Source organism: Leiobunum rupestre, chromosome 10, assembly GCF_980474605.1.
Source record: "Leiobunum rupestre chromosome 10, qqLeiRupe1.1.hap1, whole genome shotgun sequence".
Lineage (NCBI taxonomy): Eukaryota > Metazoa > Arthropoda > Arachnida > Opiliones > Sclerosomatidae > Leiobunum > Leiobunum rupestre.
This window is the reverse complement of record NC_143393.1, coordinates 6,099,374-6,121,977: the sequence shown is the minus strand read 5'-3', so window position 1 is coordinate 6,121,977 and position 22,604 is coordinate 6,099,374. Positions and strand designations below refer to the sequence as shown.

At 36.3% G+C, this 22,604-nt stretch overlaps 1 protein-coding gene across 1 annotated transcript in view; it reads right to left on the bottom strand.

Annotated features, from left to right (window-relative positions):
- The window catches only part of LOC149923431 (BMP-binding endothelial regulator protein-like), a 94,957-nt gene that overhangs the window by 44,978 nt on the left and 27,375 nt on the right, over positions 1–22,604 (bottom strand). Inside the window, exon 2 of the mRNA XM_090160282.1 lies at positions 7,976–8,061. Within this exon, the coding sequence (XP_090016408.1) occupies positions 7,976–8,061 (86 nt within the window). The remainder of the gene's footprint in view (positions 1–7,975; positions 8,062–22,604) is intronic.

Here is a 22,604-nt window from a genome sequence, read left to right as displayed (position 1 = left end):
AAGTTATTTAATTTGGTATCAAACAAAGGAGACTATTCTTGACTCTCTAATGACTTATTTTTTGCCAAAATTGCGGCTAGAGGGGGTCGTCACTTTGACTCACTTAAAGGGCCACAGTCTCATTTGAGAAATTCGACCCGAATTTTAAGTGGCCGTTCTCGTGATAGCAGATCCCACCCAATCAAATTCTGGAAACTGGTACGGGAAATTACTGAAGTTTAAATGATACTAAGTCACTTAAGGAAATAGGAACACAATAATTGCGATAAATCACTCTCAATCACAGAACAAATGTGAGAAATCACTTGGAATCACAGAAAAATTGCGATAAATCACAAAAAATTGCGATAAAATCACAGAATAATTGTGATAAATCACAGAACATAAATAATAAATTACAGAACAAAAGTAAGAAATCACTCGAAATCACAGAACAAAAATTGAAATAACTCGAAATCACATAACAAAAGTAAGAAATAACTCGAAATCACAGAACAAAAGTAAGAAATCACTCGAAATTACAGAACACAAGTAAGAAATAACTCGAAATCACATAACAAAAGAAAGAAATAACTCGAAATCACAGAACAAAAGTAAGAAATCACTCGAAATTACAGAACAAAAGTAAGAAATCACTCGAAATCACATAACAAAAGTAAGAAATCACTCGAAATTACAGAACAAAAGTAAGAAATCACTCGAAATCACATAACAAAAGTAAGAAATAACTCGAAATCACAGAACAAAAGTAAGAAATCACTCGAAATTACAGAACAAAAGTAAGAAATCACTCGAAATCACAGAACAAATGTGATAAATCACTTGTTATCACAAAACAAAAGTAAGAAATCACTCGAAATCAGGGAACCAATATGAAAAATAAATAGAACAAATGTGATAAATTACTGGAATTCGCAGCATCTTTTTCGAAAATCAGTAACGACGTGTACAAAATTTTTAGGTGTCAAAGCTAGATCTCTATTCTTAATTTTAATATTTGTTTGTTCAAGGACTGAATTACAAACCATTTCCTCGTAACTTTTTGGAATAACTTTCATTCATTTTATGTTCCTCCCTTCGTAAAAGCCAACTTGAATCGAAGTTATCTAGATTCTTCATTAACTTTATAGACGCAATGGTTTCCTTATTTCTCGGCACCACTTTAAATCCTATACCTCCCTATAAAGAGTCGCTTGCGTGTCCAAGCTTCGTATATTCAAACTTTCTACGGATGTGAACCTCCGATTTAACGCGCGGTTCCAGACAATGTTAACGGCTAAGTCCATTGTAATAGTTTCGTCTCATTTACGTTAATGGGCGATTATATGAAAACGAAAAACCGACAAAAAGGGTCTTCGTGGTTTAGAAAAGTTAGGCACTGAGGGAGGGGGGAGAAATCCAAAGAGTAGGACCGCGCAGGAATTTTCGGAATTTCACCCCACTAATTTACCACACCCAGACTAAAAATTTTTAAAACCCGAGCCGGGTATAGATTAAAAACGTATATTAAAAAAATATAGTGTTAAGAAGGAAAGAATGCAATAGCGTAGAGCGCTATACATATGACAAGGAAGGAAGATGCTTTCACAGGCGTGACGCCATTACCGGATTAATTTTTAAATACCCAATGCATTACCAGATGGCGCCAACAGCTGAAATTTTAAATTACCTAAAAACTACGAAGAATATTAAAGGGACGCAGAATAAATTTCGGAAATCGGGCTTGAAAATGCGAAAATTTGATTGGTATTGCGGAAGGGGAAGACCTAGCGGAAATTCGGACAAAATTTTAAATACTCGGCGTCTTACCAGATGGCGCCAGCAGTACAAATTTTAATTATGAAAAATGTTGATAGGAGGACCTAACGCTGAAATTCGAACTGTATGTGTCAAATGAATCTGTACTAATTTAATATTTTCGACACCATTAAAGGCTGATTTTTAAATACTCGACGTCTTAACAGAATCGGATGGCGCCAGCATCACAAATTTAAACCATCAAAAAGTTGATTCCCGCGTTTATCTTTCGTTTATACTATTTTTTTTTGCTTGTAAAATAGATTTTGCGTTTCACTTTCACCATGCTTTCACGGAAGAGACAAGCCTTTGCACACGTGTTCGTCCTGGTCGAAGTAAATGATAAATTTTGTATGATATAATGGTAAAATTTTATCTTTTTTTAACTTTTATATAACTTTTACCGCCTAAAATGTGGTCTTATTTTCGGCACCGCTTCAAAACCAAGAGACAAGGACTAAATGAAACCTAGCTTTCCATTCTACGCTCTCAGTGCTATTACTCCTTGGGGACTCGCTGATCTGCTTTTATTGGGCTCACTTTTATGTACGAAAAAACACGTGAGATAATATTTTGTGAATATTTCCAATTCGTGGCGACAATTATCACACCCCCACCAAACCACAAGAGCGTGTTTGGAAGTGCGAGTCTGGAATCTGGGAGATAACCTTTGCTAAAGATGCAATATTTGAAGATATTTAAAGATTTCCGCTCTAAAGAAAACAGTTTTTACACGGATCGTACTCAGGACCGTAGCTAGGGCTGGGCGGCCGGGGTGGTAGCCCCGGGCGCCGTGCGCGCGATTGGGTATAGGGGCGCCAAATTTGGTCCATATTATTATATTAGGGGGCGCCAAAATTGCAGCTAGCCCCTGGCGCCATTTTCTATAGCTACGGCCCTGATCGTACTTTGGATCGTACTTTCTCGTAAGATCGTATTTTTGCCGTTCGATCCAGCCTTCGGATCGTATATAATCAGCTAGGCTATTACCCTAGGCACCACCTTAGGCCTAACTCATCGAGCGACTTTTAAAGCCATTAATTCAGGTGGCCGGGTTACAATGCGTAAGAGGGTGGTGGCAAGCCCTTCATGCCACGCGAGTGAACACTAACTATTACCTTTAACCACAACAAGGTTTTATGGAAAGGGTAAACCGAAGAGTTCGGGGAAAATCCCCTTAAACCAGTGAAGAGAGAACTTGCAAATTCTACGCGGAAGGAGTTGTTCCACGTTTTCATCCAGTGCCACAAGCTGGCATCGAACCCTCTTGTTGCGAGGCGAAAGTGCTAACCACCTGTATATATCGTACCGCGGGTTCAATTATCGTACAAATACGATTCGGATCGTACATCTGGCAACTCCGCATCAAACAAGTCCCAAAATAATTCTAAGAGTAATAAATAGCTAAGTATAAATTGCCTTCCCGCCAAAAAATATCTAAATTGGCGCCATCTAGTATAGCTAAAACAGTTAAAATCGAATCTCACTCCTCTAAATGTTTGTTTCCCCGTCGGCAATTTGCGACTCGGTCTGTTACGGAAAGGCTCGTTTCAAATGAAGGTTCTACGCTGGAGCTCGATGATGGAGTGGGCTATACCTTGAGAAGAAGTGGTCATCTTCCAGCGCCATCCGAGACGTGTTCTCAAAGCCAGCTCGCAAGGTCGCGCTTCGGATTTTTGCGAAGGTCGCCCGTTCGCGGAATGAGACGATATAAAATAACTAGTTTTTTCATTACGCAATTTTGTTTTTTTAAATATTTCTTTTTCGTCCTCGTTTAATTTTTGAAATAGAAAATGGGGAAAAAGGGATGGTTTCGGAAAACGCCCCAGGACGACTAAGGGTTAAGAACACGAAACTAAAATGGCGCGAACATTTAAATAACAGCGATTATAGAAAATCACTGATTAGCGATTCTAAATAGGGTTTTTCCTTACTTCATCATTTCGAAAATGTTACTTTAGATGGTTTCTTTGCGCCTGTTCTCGGACAAAAAGTGTACTCTCTTTACCCTAAAACGTTTTATTCACCTGTTCTCGGACTAAAAGTGTACTCTCTTTACCCTAAAACGTTTTATTCGCCTGTTCTCGGACTAAAAGTGTACTCTCTTTACCCTAAAACGTTTTATTCACCTGTTCTCGGACTAAAAGTGTACTCTCTTTACCCTAAAACGTTTTATTCGCCTGTTCTCGGACAAAAGGTGTACTCTCTTTACCCTAAAACGTTTTATTCGCCTGTTCTCGGACTAAAAGTGTACTCTCTTTACCCTAAAACGTTTTATTCGCCTGTTCTCGGACAAAAGGTGTACTCTCTTTACCCTAAAACGTTTTATTCGCCTGTTTCGGAGTATTAGGGCTAGGCTAATACCCAAGGCACCACCTTAGGCCTAAGTCATCAAGCGACTTTTGAAGCCTTTAATTCAGGTGGCCGGGTTATAATGCGTAGGAGGGTGGTGACAAGCCCTGCATGCCACGCGTTCGAGCCAACAGCTCCCTACACTAACTCAACAAGTTTTTATGGAAGGGGAAACCGAAGATCTCGGGGGAAAACCCCTTAAACCAGTGGGGAGAGAACTTGCAAACTCTACGCAGAAGGAGTTTTTCCGAGTTTTCACCCAGTGCTACTCTTGTTACTCCTTCTGGAAAGGAGGTGTAAAGGAGGAAATCGGATTTTGTCGTTTGCTAGCCAGAATTTATCTAGTAAAAAGGCCACAGGAAGCCATTTTGGAATAACGTTTTTACTCCGACTCAAACTATTCGCCACCACAGAATCGGAATCAAATTACTCCTCTTACCCTCCTCCGAAAACCCGGAACAAGCTAAAAGAAACCACCGGAATTAAAGTGAAGGTAAGGTCTAGAAGTAGTAGCCAGGGGCGATGGGCAGTTCACTTCGATGATTAAGTTTGCACCCTTGATCGATTAAATCCGATTAAATCATGATTACGCCAATTAAATTGCGATTAAAAATAAATATATTCCAAAAACTATAACGTTATTAAATTGATTTAAACACGATAAAATCAAATTAATCACGATTAAGTCGATTTAATCACGATAAAATCAAATTAATCACGATTAAGTCGATTTAATCACGATAAAATCAAATTAATCACGATTAAGTCGATTTAATCACGATAAAATCAAATTAATCACGATTAAGTCGATTTAATCACGATAAAATCAAATTAATCACGATTAAGTCGATTTAATCACGATAAAATCAAATTAATCACGATTAAGTCGATTTAATCACGATTAAGACAATTTAATAACGATTAAGTCAATTTAATCACGATTAAGTCAATTTAATCACGATTAAGACAATTTAACCACGATTAAGTCGATTAGATTGTGATTCTAAAGATTAGATTGTGATTCAACAGATTAGATTTCTCACGCTGGTTTTGAAAACTAGTTATCTAAATCTGTGCCCCCCCCCCTGGCTACGCCACTGCCCGTAAGTAAATACATACAGCGGGTTTGGAAAGAGAAAATGAATTTGCATATTTATAAATTTACCTAAAACAAAATTTGGAGAAAAGTTAACATTAATTTAGCAAAACCACAAACAATGGAATAAATAAATACGTAGCTCAAAAACAGACCAGCAGTGTTACCAGACGACTAAATTTAACACTCCCAAAATAGGTCAAAGGCACGATAATAAAACCTGACGAAGGAATCATTCTACCATTTAAAATGAACTCAAATCTGCATATCCTTTTTACATATTACGCCCTAAAATAAAATACAAAAAATTACAACACCCTACAGCGCCACCTACAAAGTTTAAATTTCTTCCTCGCGGATAATAAATTTTAATAGCTTCGAAATAAAAAGCAAAGAGGAGGCGATGTACTTTGGGTGCGTCAATTTGGTCGGAAATCTGCCGTTTTCTGGCAAGAATGCTAAGAAATCCTACCTTCTGGTTCCGCTTTTAAAATAAAATTATCGCGATAATTCTGGTCGACTTGACGCCTGTCTCTTTTTTATTCGACGCTTCCCACTACAACAGGAAGAGAATCAAATTGGCGCCCCGTAAAAGTGTTAAAAAATATACATACATTTAAAAATAGCGATTTAAAGACTGAAGCAACGTTCAGACTACGCAATTTCATTGGTGCCAAATTAGTTGTTCACGTCCGATATACCAACTAATTTATCACCTTATGCTGTTCACACTTTGCAATCAAATTCAAATAATGCGTTTATTTTGGGTAGTGATAGTACAATAATCGTCCACAGGTGGAATAACGTTTTGGGGTCGTCATCCAATGGGATTATTCGGATTTTTAATTTTCTTCTGCGTTTACTGTATGACCAAGAATGTATTTATTTATACTCAGGGAGAATGAATATGTCGAGACTATCGACGGATACGTTGAGGCCCTAACCCCGTCACGCTAAGGGGGGGGGGGAAGGAGGCGGCCTTATTTTTTGCCTCCTCGCAGCAGCGTTAATCGCGTCGAAAAACGTAATTTTTAAGAACCAATGAGATGGTAGTATTATTTGATTTTATTAAAGCGGAGGAGCATACCGGGGGCCCCAACGGGTGGAATTGGAGAAACGCCAAAAATAATCTCGACATATTCATTCCCACTGAGTATAAATAAATACATTCTTGGTATGACGTTTAAAAATTAAGTTTACCTCATAAAAATTGTGTCTTTTAGAAAAATCAAAGGTTTAGCTGCTATTTCAATCATAGCAATATTATACAGGGAGTTTCACAAGGTTAGGCAAAAATTTGAAGAAGTTGCAGGGGGTAAGTTGAGAAGTATCCCATTTTCCATACGATGAGTGAAAAGAGCGCGAGAGAGCTTCAAAGTGTGTCCTACTAGCCCCTGGAAGTAGGCTGCAACAAGCGCAAAACCAAGCAGCAGGGAAATGCGAACATTAAGGTTTGGGTTCGTATGTTAGATAAAAAAGGACTTTGTAAACAAATCGAGTAACCAGCGTAAAAAGTAAACTTAAACATATTTAAAGGCTGCTTGGTTTTGCGTTGGTTGCAGCCTACTTCCAGGGGCTAGTAGGCCACACTTTGAAACTCTCTGGCGCTCTTTTAACTCATCGTAGGAAAATGGGGAAAGAACCGGCATACTTCTCAACTCACCCCCTACCACTCCTTAAAATTTTTGCATCACCCTTTGAAGCACCCTGTATACTAAGCAGACGACAAAGGATTCAAAGCTCGCGTCAGTGACGCCAAGAAATAAATCAATTTCATAGGATAAGTTTCAAAATAATTGGATACCTAAAGAAACTGCGAACCTATTAGAAAACCAATTGCGTGTTGAACCTCCAAAAGGTATACTAACTTGATCTGTACATACTGGTTATTAAATTCCCAATTAGTTGTACAAATTTAGTATATAAAGTAATTTAAAATCTTTAGTTTCTGAATAGATTTATAATGTTGGACAATCATTTTTTCAAAGTGGAAAAAAGGGTTGAAAGCGAGGGCGGGGGGCGAAATGGAACTCAATTAGGGTGTGCCCTATCCGAGGTCGACCACTTCCATGATATTATACTTGAAGATTACTAGGAAATCCATACTCCGAACTGTTCAGAAATTATAAAAATAAATTACAGAGTTCGCTTCCTGATTCTCGACAAAGTATTAGCTGTAGTTCCTATCAGTGGCGGTGGAATAGGGGGGTACAGGGGTACATTGTACCATCCTAAATTTCCGGCACGCTCGCAATCAGTGTATTTGTAATTGTCTTTCCAAAAAAAAATCATAAATCACATTTTGGTTTACAATTTTCCAAAACCCTCAGAAATAATAATTATATTATACATAATAATATATTCATAGAATTATATCAATTTCGAAAGTGATTTAAATAAATAGTGAATTAGACCAGCTATTTGCTAAACACTGCTCTATTGTCGTTAATATCATTAGCAAAAATGCCATACAAATACATCATTTTCCGCTCTGGATATTTATATTTGTACCCCACCAAATATTTTCCTTCCGCCGCCACGAGCAGACTATCATGAACCGATGTATTTTTAAGTCATACTTTCTGTTACGTTACTTATGATTATAGTAAGTTCGTAAATTTTTCAAAAACAATTTATAATAAGTAAAATTTGTGGTATGGCCCATTGGAACTTACCTCGAGTCTACTATAAAGGTACATGTTTAATGATTCAAAAAGAGGTTTAATTTACCTGACATTTGCACGTTATGCACGGATTCTCCGAAATTTTGGGAACTTGAATCAGTTCCCCTTCGTTCCGACATCGAACCTCTCTTCCTGCAAAGTAACCAGAATTAGAAGGAAAATAATAGGATTAAAATATGAAATTAAATATTACAAAATTAATATTATTTTTTATATAAAAATGAAGACATTTTTTAAATAAAGACAATGTAAGAATATATTGGGACAATTAATTTTGAGACTTATAATCAATGTTACGTTTAACACCTATCTTTTTGGGGGATGTTGAACCCCTAAATACACCCAATAACTTCGAAGAGTTTCATGCTATATAGAGTATTTTCGTGACGTCATTATACTTATAGTATAAGACTTGTGTCGTCACCCTTGCCCTCATCATGACATTCCTAAGAGACATCGACTATTTTCACATTACGCTGACCCATTACTTAATTTTACAAAGCGCATTTAACCCCCTTTTTACTATATTTCAATTATTAGATTATTATTTCAATTATTAGATTATTATTTCAATTATTAGATTATTATTTCATTTATTAGATTATTATTTCAATTATTAGATTATTATTTCAATTATTAGATTATTATTTCAATTATTAGATTATTATTTCAATTATTAGATTATTATTTCAATTATTAGATTATTTCAATTATTAGATTTTTATTTCAATTATTAGATTTTTATTTCAATTATTAGATTATTATTTCAATTATTAGATTATTATTTCAATTATTAGATTATTATTTCAATTATTAGATTATTATTTCAATTATTATATTATTATTTCAATTATTAGATTTTTATTTCAATTATTAGATTATTATTTCAATTATTAGATTATTATTTCAATTATTAGATTATTATTTCAATTATTAGATTATTATTTCAATTATTAGATTATTATTTCAATTATTAGATTATTATTTCAATTATTAGATTATTATTTCAATTATTAGATTATTATTTCAATTATTAGATTTTTATTTCAATTATTATATTATTATTTCAATTATTAGATTATTATTTCAATTATTAGATTATTATTTCAATTATTAGATTATTATTTCAATTATTAGATTTTTATTTCAATAGAGTGTTGTCGTCTGAACGGTCTGAAACCCTGCGACGTCACCATTGTAATTTGCCTATTGATAAAAAACGGTAACTGTCATGGCGGCCACTATTATCACTACAGCTGTGACGTTACAAGTTTTGAAAATCATATCAGACGACAACACTCTATTATTAGATTTTTATTTCAATTATTAGATTATTATTTCAATTATTAGATTTTTATTTCAATTATTAGATTATTATTGCAATTATATAGATATCATACTAAAACTGTTTTTTTCTCAAAATGGGGTTTTTGATTTGCTTAATCTTGGCGCTCAGGTAGCGAGCTTGGAAGGTAAAACTCGAGAGTTCTCAGTACCCTAAATAGGTTCTTGATATAAAGAAATTATAATGAAAGACACGGAAGAGACGTGATGTCATTGGCGCGAGAAGCTTCGGTTGGGGTTAGACATCAGCGCACACGTACGCGACACCAGTTACGTAAAATGTCAAAAATAAAAGTCCAGGAATAATAATAATAACAGCTGCAAAGTGTCGAGTTGTGTCTTTCTCCGTCGATGTTTTCGCAACGAGTTGGAAAACGACTTTTAAAAATATATATTTTTGCAAAGGCCGATAATTTGTCTGTTTGCTACATAGGCAAGCGTCGCTCGCTGGTTGGCATCGCGCCTTGCCACCTTATTTGCCAAAATAAACATCTCGCCGCTCGTTAGCGAAATGCCAACACGCGGGAAAAAGACCCTCCGAAATAAAATAAAACAAGTGGCCCATACGCAAAATACAGTCCGGTGCTAAAGTCTCCAACTACAAACCGGATGTCCATAGAGGGGAAAAACAGTGAAAGATTTTAATATTAATTTAATTTTTATTTATAAATTTTTATTTTATTAATTTCTATTTATAAATTTTAATTAATTAATTTCTATTTATAAATTTTAATTAATTAATTTCTATTTATAAATTTTAATTAATTAATTTCTATTTTTAAATTTTAATTTAATTAATTTCTATTTTTAAATTTTAATTTAATTAATTTCTATTTCTAAATTTTAATTTAACTAATTTCTATTTTTAAATTTTAATTTAATTAATTTCTATTTCTAAATTTTAATTTAACTAATTTCTATTTATAAATTTTAATTGAACTAATTTCTATTTTTAAATTTTAATTTCATTAATTTCTATTTATAAATTTTAATTTCATTAATTTATATTTATTAATTTTAATTTCATACGAATTTAATTCGTAATTTTAATTTAATACGAATTTAATTCGTTATTTTAATTAACTACGAATTTGATTCGTAATTTTAACTTAATACGAATTTAATTCGTAATTTTAATTTAACATTAATTTAATTCATAATTTAAATTGAACATTAATTTAATTCATAATTTAAATTGATCATTAATTAAATTCATAACATTAATTTAATTAACATTAATTCATATTTATTTAATTCGTATTTTAATTATATAATTTTAAAATGACGCTTTTTAGTTTAACCTCAAGCTCCACTAGAACCGAAGGCTGCAAATTCCAAGAACAGACAGCGACGATGCGAAGCGAAAAACCTCTACATACTTTCCCCCATACCCTAGAAAATAGATATCTAATGGCCACTCTACCTTTAGCAATGGCGTCAACGCCGTCAACTCAAACGAATTTCACGAAATTAATCTTATTATCAGAGTATAATTCTGGCGCCATCTATGATACGCCGAACTAAAAAATGAAATAAAATCAAAGAACTGCCTTTGCGAATCGCACCTGCAAGAGGACGGGGACAACCAAATGGAGAGGGGGGGGGGGGGGTTCGGATTTGAAGAGACTTGCCTCTACAGAAACAAACAGTTCCCCTCTTTATTATGGGCTTTGGTAAAAGTTTGAAGCGTATTACGATAGCTCAACTCATCTTCTATCCTTCCCAGACAGCGCGGTGGGGAACTTTTTTTTTATATATATTTTTTTAAAGTTTTTTTCTCTCCTCTTCCACATTTCCCCTCTCTCTCTCTCTCTCTCTCTGTCTCTCTCTCTCTCTTTCGGAATCATGTTTTTTATCCTACGCTCTGATAATTTCATTCCGGGTGGAGGATTCATGAAATTAGCTCTGCTGTGTAAAGATGAGTTAAGCCCAGTTCACATTATACAATTAATTGGTCCACATAAATGTATCCAACTAATTGCAAACAAGAAAATTGTATGGTGTGAACAGACAAATTGTAACAATTGTCCCCACTTTTTCTGTTCACACTATACAATTTTCTTGCTTACAATTAGTTGGATACATTTAAGTGGCCCAATTAATTGTATAATGTGAACTGGGCTTTAGAGTAATTGGCTTACACGCGGGGTTGGACAAAATTATGTTTCCTTATTTAAAACAATATTTATGGATTTAAACTCTTTTTAAATCAAACTAATTATATAAATTTTTATTACCTTTTTATAATTAATTTGATTTAAAACAGTATAAGGCAATAAAAATTATTATAATTAGTCTGATTTAAAACAGTTTAACGCAATAAAAAGTATTATAATTTCAGAATAGTTTAAGGCAATGAAAATATTATAATTGATTTGATTTAAAAACAGTATAATTTTTATTGCCTTAAACGGTTTTTAAACCAAAGTAATTGTAATAATTTTTATTGCCTTTAACTGTTTTTAAAACATACTAATTATAATACTTTGTATTGCTTTAAACCAAACTAAGAAAATGTAAAATCCTATTTCAAAACGTATAGAAGTAGGAAAATGTTTTTTTTTCGAGGAAATAATTGTGTTTTCCTTGTTTAAAACAATTTTTATTGCGAGGCGAAAGTGCTAACCATTCCGCCACCCAACTTTTTACAAAACGTTAAAGGTCATCGATGGAAAATGGCATGGAATCTATACAGTATAATAAGGGTCGGAGGTGGAAGTATTCATAGCCCTGGAGTTTAGCTGAGTTTGTTATTATTTTTCCAGTTTCTCTTGAGTTTTTTGCGCAGTTTACTCGCGCCGCAAGTGGTCCCGGCCAATTTCGAAGCGAGAGTATTCCCACCCAAACTTTTAACACACGCGTGTTATTTTGTTGGCTCCCGTTTCGTCATTTCGAAAGTTAAATCGAAGAAAGCAAAAACTAAGCAACTTCGAATGAGTCAGTTCAGAACAGTAACAGTCAGAACATTATGAAATGGCAAAGCCAGGAGCAGATGCGGAATAAAGAATGAATTGCAGAAGCTAACAATAAGCCTTTCTATAAATTCCTAGCTAAACCACGGACTCTATTAGCTAAACAGGCCAAACACTTTCACAAAGACAACATAGCGCTACTTCATTAGGACTTGCAAACTTATTTATTGTTTAGTTTTAAAAATTCTGCCTACGATGATTCCCATTTGATTGTTAATTTGGAAGCGTCACCCATAAAGTCGATTTTCAAAATACAGCTAAGGTAGCCTACGTCAAAATAGTATATTTCAAAATATAGTACGTCCACAACTGAACTATTTTCCAAATCAATGAGATATACAGTACCGCCTAGAACAAAGTTCACTAAGCGAGCGCTCGCTTAAAGCGGCGCTTATGGGGGGGAAACATGAGCTAGGGCTGCTGCCAGACCCCCGCTTCGCTATAAGCGAGCGCTCGCTTAGTGAACTTTGTTCTAGGCGGTACTGTAGTTAGTTAACTATTTATAATGGTTTTGAATAAAACTATAACCGTTAAACGAATAGGATTTTGATAAAAAAAATCCACTATTTATCCAGACAACTAGGTTGGCAGGTTTGCCAGATAATCCATTATTGAGCCTCCCTGTTTCGTGAAAAATCGGGACACACCTTCTGCCTCTCTATACTCAAAAGTAAATAAGAAGTTTTTATAGAATGGTCTAAACTTCGGCGAAACATTTAAAAATAAAAATTATTCAAACTGATTATCAAGAAAACCCTTTAAAGCGCTAAGAAGACATAATAATAATAATAATATTAATAATATTAATAATCAGCTATGCTAATACCCAAGGCACCACCTTAGGCCTAAGTCATCAAGCGACTTTTGAAGCCTTTAACTGAATGTTGTTTACAAAGAAATTTTGTGATTTATCTCGCTAATCATCATTTCTTGGTTTCAGTGGATTTTTTTAAGTAATTATTTTGATGACATTAGGGTCTTGGAATATTCCCTTCCGTAGGCTTCAGCTATTATCTATATAAACAGCCTAAGGACGCGACATTTTAGATTAATTTATAGTTTCTGAAATGAAAAGAGCTTCCTAAACATGAAAGAGGTACACAAAATATCTCCTCATCACTGGTAGCCCCGGGGCGGACCTACTGCCTATACCCTAAGTCTATAATATTATTCCATAAGTTTGTCACTTTGGGGATTATTTTACTGACAAGGAGACTACCCGAGGTGGTTATCTCCGATTTGGTTCAAACTCGGGTGGTAAGTAGACCTTCATGTAACTTGAAAATCCCTAAAAGGGTGGACAAGAATGGGCTTTCGTTTTGCCATGGCAACCAAAAATGTTTTTCGCAACTTAAAAACTGATTTTCTCTATGAAAATTAACAAGGGAAAATCGAAGATTTTAAGGGTCCCCCCTAACAATATTTTTCAAAAAATTAAAAAAGGTTCATCAATTAGATACATAACTCAGATCATGGTTAAATCTGGTACATTTGGACCAATATACGTCAATTTTGGTAAATATGAGTAAATATAAATACGAGTAATCAGTTTATAAGTTGTTAAAAACATTTTTGGTTCCCATGGCAAAACAAAAGCCCATTCTTGTCTACCCTTTTAGGGATTTTCAAGTTACATCAAGGTCTACTTACCAACCGAGTTTGAACCAAATCGGAGATAACCACCTCGGGTAGTGAGAGCTAGTAACGGAGTGACGTCCACACCAGAAGAAAATCTCCCCCTACTACTACTAATTTGGTTGAGCGTGTATGTATCGTTTTAAATGGCAGACGCGAAGCGATATGTTTCACAGTTGATGCAAAAAAATACTACACTTTGATCTTATCCAAAACAAGTTTTATACGAACTCATATTTTGTACAAATCGAAATATTTTAGAGGTTCCGATTTACACATAAATATTTTATTTACTTTTCCAAAAAGTATGACCAAAACCATAAGTCTATAATATTTTTCCATAAGTTTGTCACTTTGGGGATTATTTTACTGACAGCTAGTAATGGAGTGCCGTCATCACAAGACGAAAATCTCCCCCTAGCGAGGCCATGTCAAAGGCTACGTGTGACAGTAAAATTTTTCGCATGTGAAGAATAGGAAGTGTCACACTTATGTTACAATATTATACACTTATGCTAAATATAAACATTGAAGAAAAGGATTCCAATTAATGTATTGCTAAAATGTGAACCTGTTTGCGAAAATCCAGCGTTGGTTATCGCATGTGAAGAATAGGAAGTGTCACACTTATGTAACGAATTATACACTTATGGTACCGCCATTCTGTTTTCTCTCCGGATTCATCAGGGCTCGCGACGCGAAGATTTAGAGCCGTTCATTAAGCCTATAAACTATCGCCAAATAGGAGCGTTTGTTGTACAATTTTGCCGGCTATTAACGATGTAAACACAGTTCTTACACAAAAACCTAATGTTTTTGCGCGTATCTAAAAGTAAATAGCGTGATAAAGTCTTGGAAAACTGACCGTATATTTTTGCTTCCAATGTGGTTCTTACACGTGTAAATGTATGAAGGTGACCCGGAATGGGAAAACTTTTAAAATGGGCTATTCAAATGACTAAATTTAGAAATACACGAGAAATATTAGAAATTTAGAAATACACGAGAAATATTAGAAATTTAGAAATACACGAGAAATATTAGAAATCTAGAGAAATCCAAAGAAATAATAGAAATCTAGAGAAATCCAAAGAAATATTAGAAATCTAGAGAAATCCAAAAAAAAATATTAGAAATCTAGAGAAATTCAAAGAAATATTAGAAGTCTCGAGAAATCGAAAAAAATATTGGAAATCTCGAGAAAGAAATATTGGAAATCTAGATAAATAAACTTAAATATTTTTTATATTTATGGAGATCTGGAAATATTTAAGAAATATCGGAAATTGGAAATCTGGTGTACAATTTTTTTTTTAAGTATAACGACGTAAAATTGTGTCGGTAGGGTCCCTGATCAAATCCTGCAACTATTATTGAACCCCGTACAACTTGTTTTCCTCAATAATAAGTCTTAAAAGGCGCAAACGACCACCTTACACCATTAGTCTTCGTGTCTGTCAATTTAATTCCATTAAATGATAGAAATTTTCGTTTCTAGCTATAAAACGGCGAGCGGAGAGGGGGGGGACCGTGGCCAAACGGAAGAATTTTATTAGAAATGACAGGTCGTTTCGTGATTCCGGACTCCCGGGTAATTTTTTTGGCAGCGTCCCGCTAAAGATTGCCTATACGCGGACGCGAAGGTCAGCGTTCAGCGCTGACAAGGGCTAACTAGGCGCTCTCAGCCTCGTCCAACGACGTCAAGTGATCCTGGTTCGAGAAAGACTTTCCATCGCGTACAGATAGGCAGGATAAAAAAATATAGAAAAAAAATTATTCGACACGAAATTTTTCGAGAATCAAAATCCGCATTCCTTTTTTGGACGAACGTAAAAACGTGTTTTATGGGCTTTAAAATAGGTCTTTCCAGAAAAGCTTCTCTCCCGAAAGCCAAAACCACGTAACGCGAATTTCGCCGTTTTTGCTTTAAAGAGTTAACACTTGTTGAGGTTAACGGTAATGAAATGAAATGAAATGAAATGAAAGCTTTATTTAGAGTGCACAACAACAGTGCGGTCAGCACCTAGAAGGCAGTACACAACAAAAAAGAGTTTTTAGTAAGTGTGGGAGCTGTTGGCTCGCGTGGCACCACCCTATTACGCAATTTAATAATAATAATAATAATAATAATCAGCTATATAGGCTAATACCCTAGGCACTGCATTAGGCCTAAGTCATCAAGCGACTTTTAAAACCATTAATTCAGGTGGCCGGGTTACAATGCGTAGGAGGGTGGTGGTAAGCCCTGCATGCCACGCGATCGAGCCAACAGCTCCCTACACTAACTATTCCCAGTGGCGTAAATATAACTAGGGGCCCCCAAACGTTTATGATTAAAATCGGTGCTATTTAAAAGGGCCCCGAGTGGTTTTACGCGGGGGGGGGGGGGGGGCCGGAGTTCCTAGTTACGCCACTGACTATTCCCGTTAACCTCAACAAGTTTTTATGGAAGGGGAAACTGAAGAGCCCGGGGGAAAACCCCTTAAACCCGGGCACCTGAATTAAAAGGCATTAAACATTTGCTAGATAGCTTGGGTTTCAGGTGGTGCCTTGGGTATTAACCATGATTTTTATAGTTCTGATATTAGTGGCGAAAACCAATAATGTATTTAATCCTACTTTGGAAGCAGTGCCGGATTAAGGACTAGGCCTAGTAGACACTGGCCTATGGGCCCCCGCCACTGATGAAATCAATGGATTTTTCTTCGGTACAGGCTTTCCTTACATAGGCCCCCACCAAAATCTGTTAGGAAGATGACTAAATTAAGTTAGATCAATCAATCTAACTAAGTTTAAATTAATTAATTCTTGATATAACGCACGTTCCTTAAATATCCTGTGCTCTTCCTAATATTTATATAAATATTTCTCTAAATACCCTACAAAAAGTTACGTGATTTTTGCTTTCATTCGACGTAATGTACACTTAAGAAATAAGATTGGAATCGACTTAACTCGGTATTTAGGTTAAAGTCAGCGTGGCAGGGTAAAGTTTTCGCCTTGAGAAAAAGCGACAGTTTTACACTGATTTCACAAATAACCGAGATTGGACATTAAAATGAACGTAAAAATTTGAGCATAATTTAATGTTTTGCATTCTAGAGCCATGAGCGACCAAGATAATCGGACGTCGTAAATGAAAAAATAAGAATTTTTATCGTCCAATTTATCACATAAGTAACATTACAAGATAAGTATGATCAAGAATGAATTCGGGTCAAAAGAGAAAAAGTTTTCATGATCGCCGGGAGAGATTCTCGTTGGAATTTTGAAAATAGTCAAGTGTTTTAGGCACTAGCATAAATTGTTTTGGTCTTCACGAACTTGTGAAAAATTTCCAGGAAATACGTCATGCTATGGCCAACTTAGACCAGGCGCTTCCGCTATCAAAGTTGACCGTGGTCATTAATGAGTTATACAGGAAAGGTTACCTACGGACATTAGGGGCTACTTCACTAAGCCTAGGTTAAAAACGTGTTTTGAACTTCTAGTCTAATTTCGATATTTCCAATTTCTTAGTCCGAGTTCTTTTTACATAACTATCAGAGTACATTACTAATGTCCGAATCGTCGTAAATTAAGTTTCACAATGGTTGAGAATATAAAAAAGTAAGTTTGATAACTTAACCTATGATGCTAATGAAATTATATGCTTTAACCAATAACCATATGCTTTATCTGTTAAAACTAGTACAGATATTTAGAAACAAACTTAAACTACCACCAAATTTTATGAATAATTTTCTTTAATAAATTCTCTAAGAGTTTAATTTTTAAAGATAGTGAAAGTCGTTATCGAACAGAAAACTTTCCCGCAACTTTAAAACCTGTTGAATATTATTATTTTTAACCGTTTGATGGCGCTCAAATGTTACCCAAAATAAATTTAACCCAGAAGATCTTGCAATTTATTTCTAAGAAATGATACGAATTTGAAGGGATAATATACTGAATTCTAATTAAATAGTACAACAAGAAGTAAATGATATAATAACATTTTAAATTGCTAATAAATAAAAAAAATACATTTAAAGGGAATTAAATATTGAGTCTGTGCCAGCTAGGAGCAACAAACACAAGGAGAACGCAGCTAGCCTTTAAACACGCTAACGAAGGGTTGTGTACGAATTTCATTGGACGAGCGTCACGAGCCTTTAAGCTGAACGTTTTACGGGCGGGGGGGGGGGGGGAGACAATTTCCGAATTTTCCCCTTCCGACGGCAGCAGGCGCTAAAGCGTCAAGCCAATGAAAAACGTACGCAAGAAAATCCACGACTTTTGACGGGTTGCGTTCTCCTTGTGTGGGGTGTTGCGTTTGTTGCTCCTAGGTGGCAGTTAATCAATAAAAACGTTTTTGGGTGTACAAGACTCACAACCCACTGGGTTTCCAAACATAAAATATTCTACAAAGCATAAGCCTATAACAACGTTTAAGGCGTTGTGACGTAGAATAGACGTCACACTAAAAGGATAAGCGCCTCTAGCGAGGAAATGAATGAGCACGTGCTTACGCCTAATGAAGCCCGCCCAAAATGTAATAATGAGTCCCATGAAGTAAATATTTGTCTTCGGGGTTGTAAGCTGTAACCTCATCTCCCTCATGACATAGGCCTCTTGTCAAAATATGCCGCCAAAAAGATTTCACTACCACCAAGAAAGTTCCAAATTGGGAACCTCGCATCAGATAAAAAATAATGACGGTAATATTTATTTTTTAAATATCGAATTTCTACAATTAATTTAACTTAAACAAAAGGGACGTTCAGACTATCCCATTTTTAAAGGCCAATTAGTTTGGCCACCAAACTTGTCCAACTAATTGCCAGTTAATTAAGCAGTGTGAACAGCAAACGCTGGTACACTTTTTGGTGGACCAACACGTGAAATTTCAAGCAGTGGCGTCACCAGGATTTCCAAACTGGTCAGGGCCATCCCATTGAGTGATATGGGGGAGGGGGAGGGCTCCCAAAAAGGTTTGTAAAGTTTAAACATTGAAGACGGCTAGGAAAAATGAAATTTTTGATGCCCATTTTTAAGTTCGAAGAAACATTTCGCCAAGTAAATTGTAAAAATTCTAAATTTTAGGAGGCACTTTTCGGAAATTTTACAGGTGGCTCAAGCGCCGCCTAAAACACCCTAGCGACGCCACTGGAAATTTGTCGGTTATGTGACCAATTTTTGCTTGTACAATTTGTTTGAGATATACAACTATTTGAAATTCAACCAATAGAGTAGTAGCACTCCGAAGCTTTGGCCATGGCCGCCATTTTGGTCGCAATTTTTTTATCTATAGGAAAGAGCATGGGTGACGTACTAGGACGTCACAGTGCCATTACTCTATGGATTAAGCTATTAACTGGCGAGGGAACATTGAAACATTTCAACCATCGACCGGTTACTATCTAATATTTTTATTATGGAAATAGTTGACATATTAAAGGGGTTTTCCCCCGAGTTTTTCGGTTTCTACTTCACATAAAAACTTGTCGAGGTTAACTAATAGTTAGTGTAGGGAACTGTTGGCTCGCGTGGCATGAAGGGCTTGCCACCACCCTCCTACGCATTGTAACCCGGCCACCTGTTTAAAGGCATTATAAGTCGCTAGATGACTTGGGCCTAAGGTGGTGCCTTGGGTATTAGCCTAGCTGATTATTATTTATATAATTTTGGAAGCCTTAATTCCATATACAAGAAACAGTATAGCAGACGATAATAAAAATACGCTAAACCTCGAAAAAAGGTGTCTCCAAAGTGATGTGGTTTTTTTTTTACAGCAAACACAAAATAGCGCGTAAACATTATTTATTTTACGAAATTAAAAAATCGTGCGCGAGCCAGCTTCTACAATACATTTTTATTGACGCGCGTGCTTGTCTTTGTACCTTCAAAACCGCCCCTACTTGGCGTAAGATGGCGCACTCTTAAAAAAGCCGCACCACATTCGAGACATAAAATTGAAATTACTACCAGCGATACATGTCCCTCTTGGGGTAGGTGGTCTGTGCCATCTAGGAGCAACAAACACAGCACCCCACACAAGGAGAACGCAACCCGTCAAAAGTCGTGGATTTTCTTGCGTACATTTTTCATTGGCTAAACGCTTTAGCGCCTGCTGCCGTCGGAAGGGGAAAAATTCGGAAATTGTCTTCCCCCCCCGCCCGTAAAACGTTCAGCGTAAAGGCTCGTGACGCTCGTCCAATGAAATTCGTACACAACCCTTCATTAGCGTGTTTAAAGGCTCGCTGCGTTCTCCTTGTGTTTGTTGCTCCTAGGTGCCATGGTCGAATGAAACTTCGAACAAACAGCATTCGATCAAACGTACCTAAACCAGGGGCGTAGGAAACGGGAGGGGCAGGGGGGGGGGAATGCCCCTCCCTAGAATTTTGCTAATGTTATTGCCCCCTCCAACCTTTGATCAGTTGAAATCTTCAAAAGGCTCAAATTATCATTTTAAAAGCGTATACAGTTTATAGAAACTCAACGGGGTTTAAATTTCAGTCTTTTCCCGCCAATTTACATAGTAGTAACAAGTACACATGCATTTGGAGAAGCTACACTCCATTAAAAATTAAAAACCATTCTCCAGACCCCTTTTCGTTTATCTTTGCCTCCTCCAACTTCTAGAACGTTCCTACGCCCCTGACCTAAACCTTTGTAGCTAAAGCTCGGTTAGATAAATCGACCGTTAACTTTTCCAAACAAAAGTGCTTCTGTGGCTAACACGTTGACGAAATATTGTCTACATTCACACTGAGCAACTCGATTTGCGACTCGTATTGCCCAATAATGTCGGCTCTAGTGAATAAACCTTTAGTTTTCTAATACTATATTCCTTCCCTTTTTCCGCGTTTTGTAACGTAACCGCGGATTTAAACAAAGAATATATAGCCCCAGGAATGTAGGGTGTAGCTCCGTCTAGTGGAACTTTTGCGCCTCTCGTTTTTAAAGAGAGACCGGGTTGCGGTAACCGTTTCCGGTTACTCTGATTTGCTCTGCCGGAAGTTTCTAACGCAACCAAAACACGCGGCCAATCATATCAATCCTTCCATTCCTGGGGCGCCATATTCTTTGATTTAAATAACGCAACCCTACATACACGTGAAGCTTGTTTTCCAGCTTTGAAACGTTCAAACGTTTTTACGCGCGTAAAGAAAATAACATTATGACGCGCGCTAGTGGAAAACAAGCTTAACTCGTAAAAATGGTAAAAATTTGAATCAACATGTTTTTGGAGTGACAGTTGAAAGCAGTTATTGCTCCAGGATCTCGCTATATGCATCGCCTTTCCAAATAATGTGTATATTCTTTTGGTATTTCTGTATTATTCAACTTACGCAAACCAATAAAATCGACGACAGATAAAAGCAGTCGATTTGTTGTGGTTTTCACGAGAGTTCCCTCAATGAAAAGCGTATATCCGCGTGACTCGGCGATTTCAAATGTGACATTAGCTTCGTAATAGAGAGTTTAAGTTCGCACTCAATAAGTCTAGCAATGCATCGACTACGAGGCCGCGTTACAGTGGAGTAGCTTACTGTAGCAAAGATCTCTACCCCCCTCCCGCGAAACTCTTTTGGGGTTCCTTATAATTAGTGGCTTTTATAGGGGAGGAGTTGATAGCTAGAAATTTAGGGGCCCTAATTACGCCACTGCCACGTTATCAGTTTTCCGGGCCCTAGGCAACAACATTTAACCGGGCCCGATGAATAAGCATCTCATTTATGCCCTTAAAGGGAAATTTTCAACACCCTAAAATTGGTTAAAAACCATTTAAATGGATAGAGGACGTTCGAAAATGATAATACAAAAAATTTCATGTTAATATTTCCAGTATTTGATTTATTATTAGCAACCAAATTTCGGGTTTTATCCCCCCGACTCGAGAATCTCAGAACCGCTTGGTTGAACCTACCTGCAGCGCCATCTCGTGAATGAAATATTATTTTCCGCGGATTTATCGTTTTTCGGTCGGAACTGTCGTCTGCTACGACATTCTCCTTGGCTTTTCAACCGAGTTATACTCGCAGATTGTACTTTATCGTGTTTTTAAAATACCTTACACACCACCCTTTCTCAAATTTTTGCCGCTTCATTCTTTTGGCGCTGCACGTAGGTTCAACCGAGATTTCTGAAATTTTTGGAGCCCTTTGAGGTAGGTTGCGGAAAAAGTAGCGTAACTTTTTTAATACTTTTCCAACAACTATAAAATTTCAGGAACATAATCATTAATATATTTTCTATCATTCTGTAAAAACCTCGTAAATTTTGGATTTGGTGACACGTCATACACATCTTTTGCTCATAGGTTAACACAGAAACGTCAACGAATGAGATGGCCGCTGTAGCGCGAGAGAGCGCGAGAGATCAAAGTTGGCCGTGGTGGAACCTAGGAGCAACAAACAAAGCACCCCACACAAGGAGAACGCAACCCGTCAAAAGTCGTGCATTTTCTCGCGTACAGTTTTCATTGGTTAGTCGGAATGGGAAAATTCGGAAATTGTCTTCCCCCCGCCCGTAAAACGTTCGGCGTAAAGGATCGTCCAATGAAATTTGTACACAACATTGTGTTTAGCGTGTTTAAATGCTAGCTGCGTTCACTTTGTGTTTGTGGCTCCTAGGTGGCACTGTGTAAACTGGAAAGGCGAATGCAACTTCGAACGTTGTATGGTCCGGAGAACCGGGCGCATTCTCCGAAAGTATTTTTCCGAATCTCGGCAATATCTC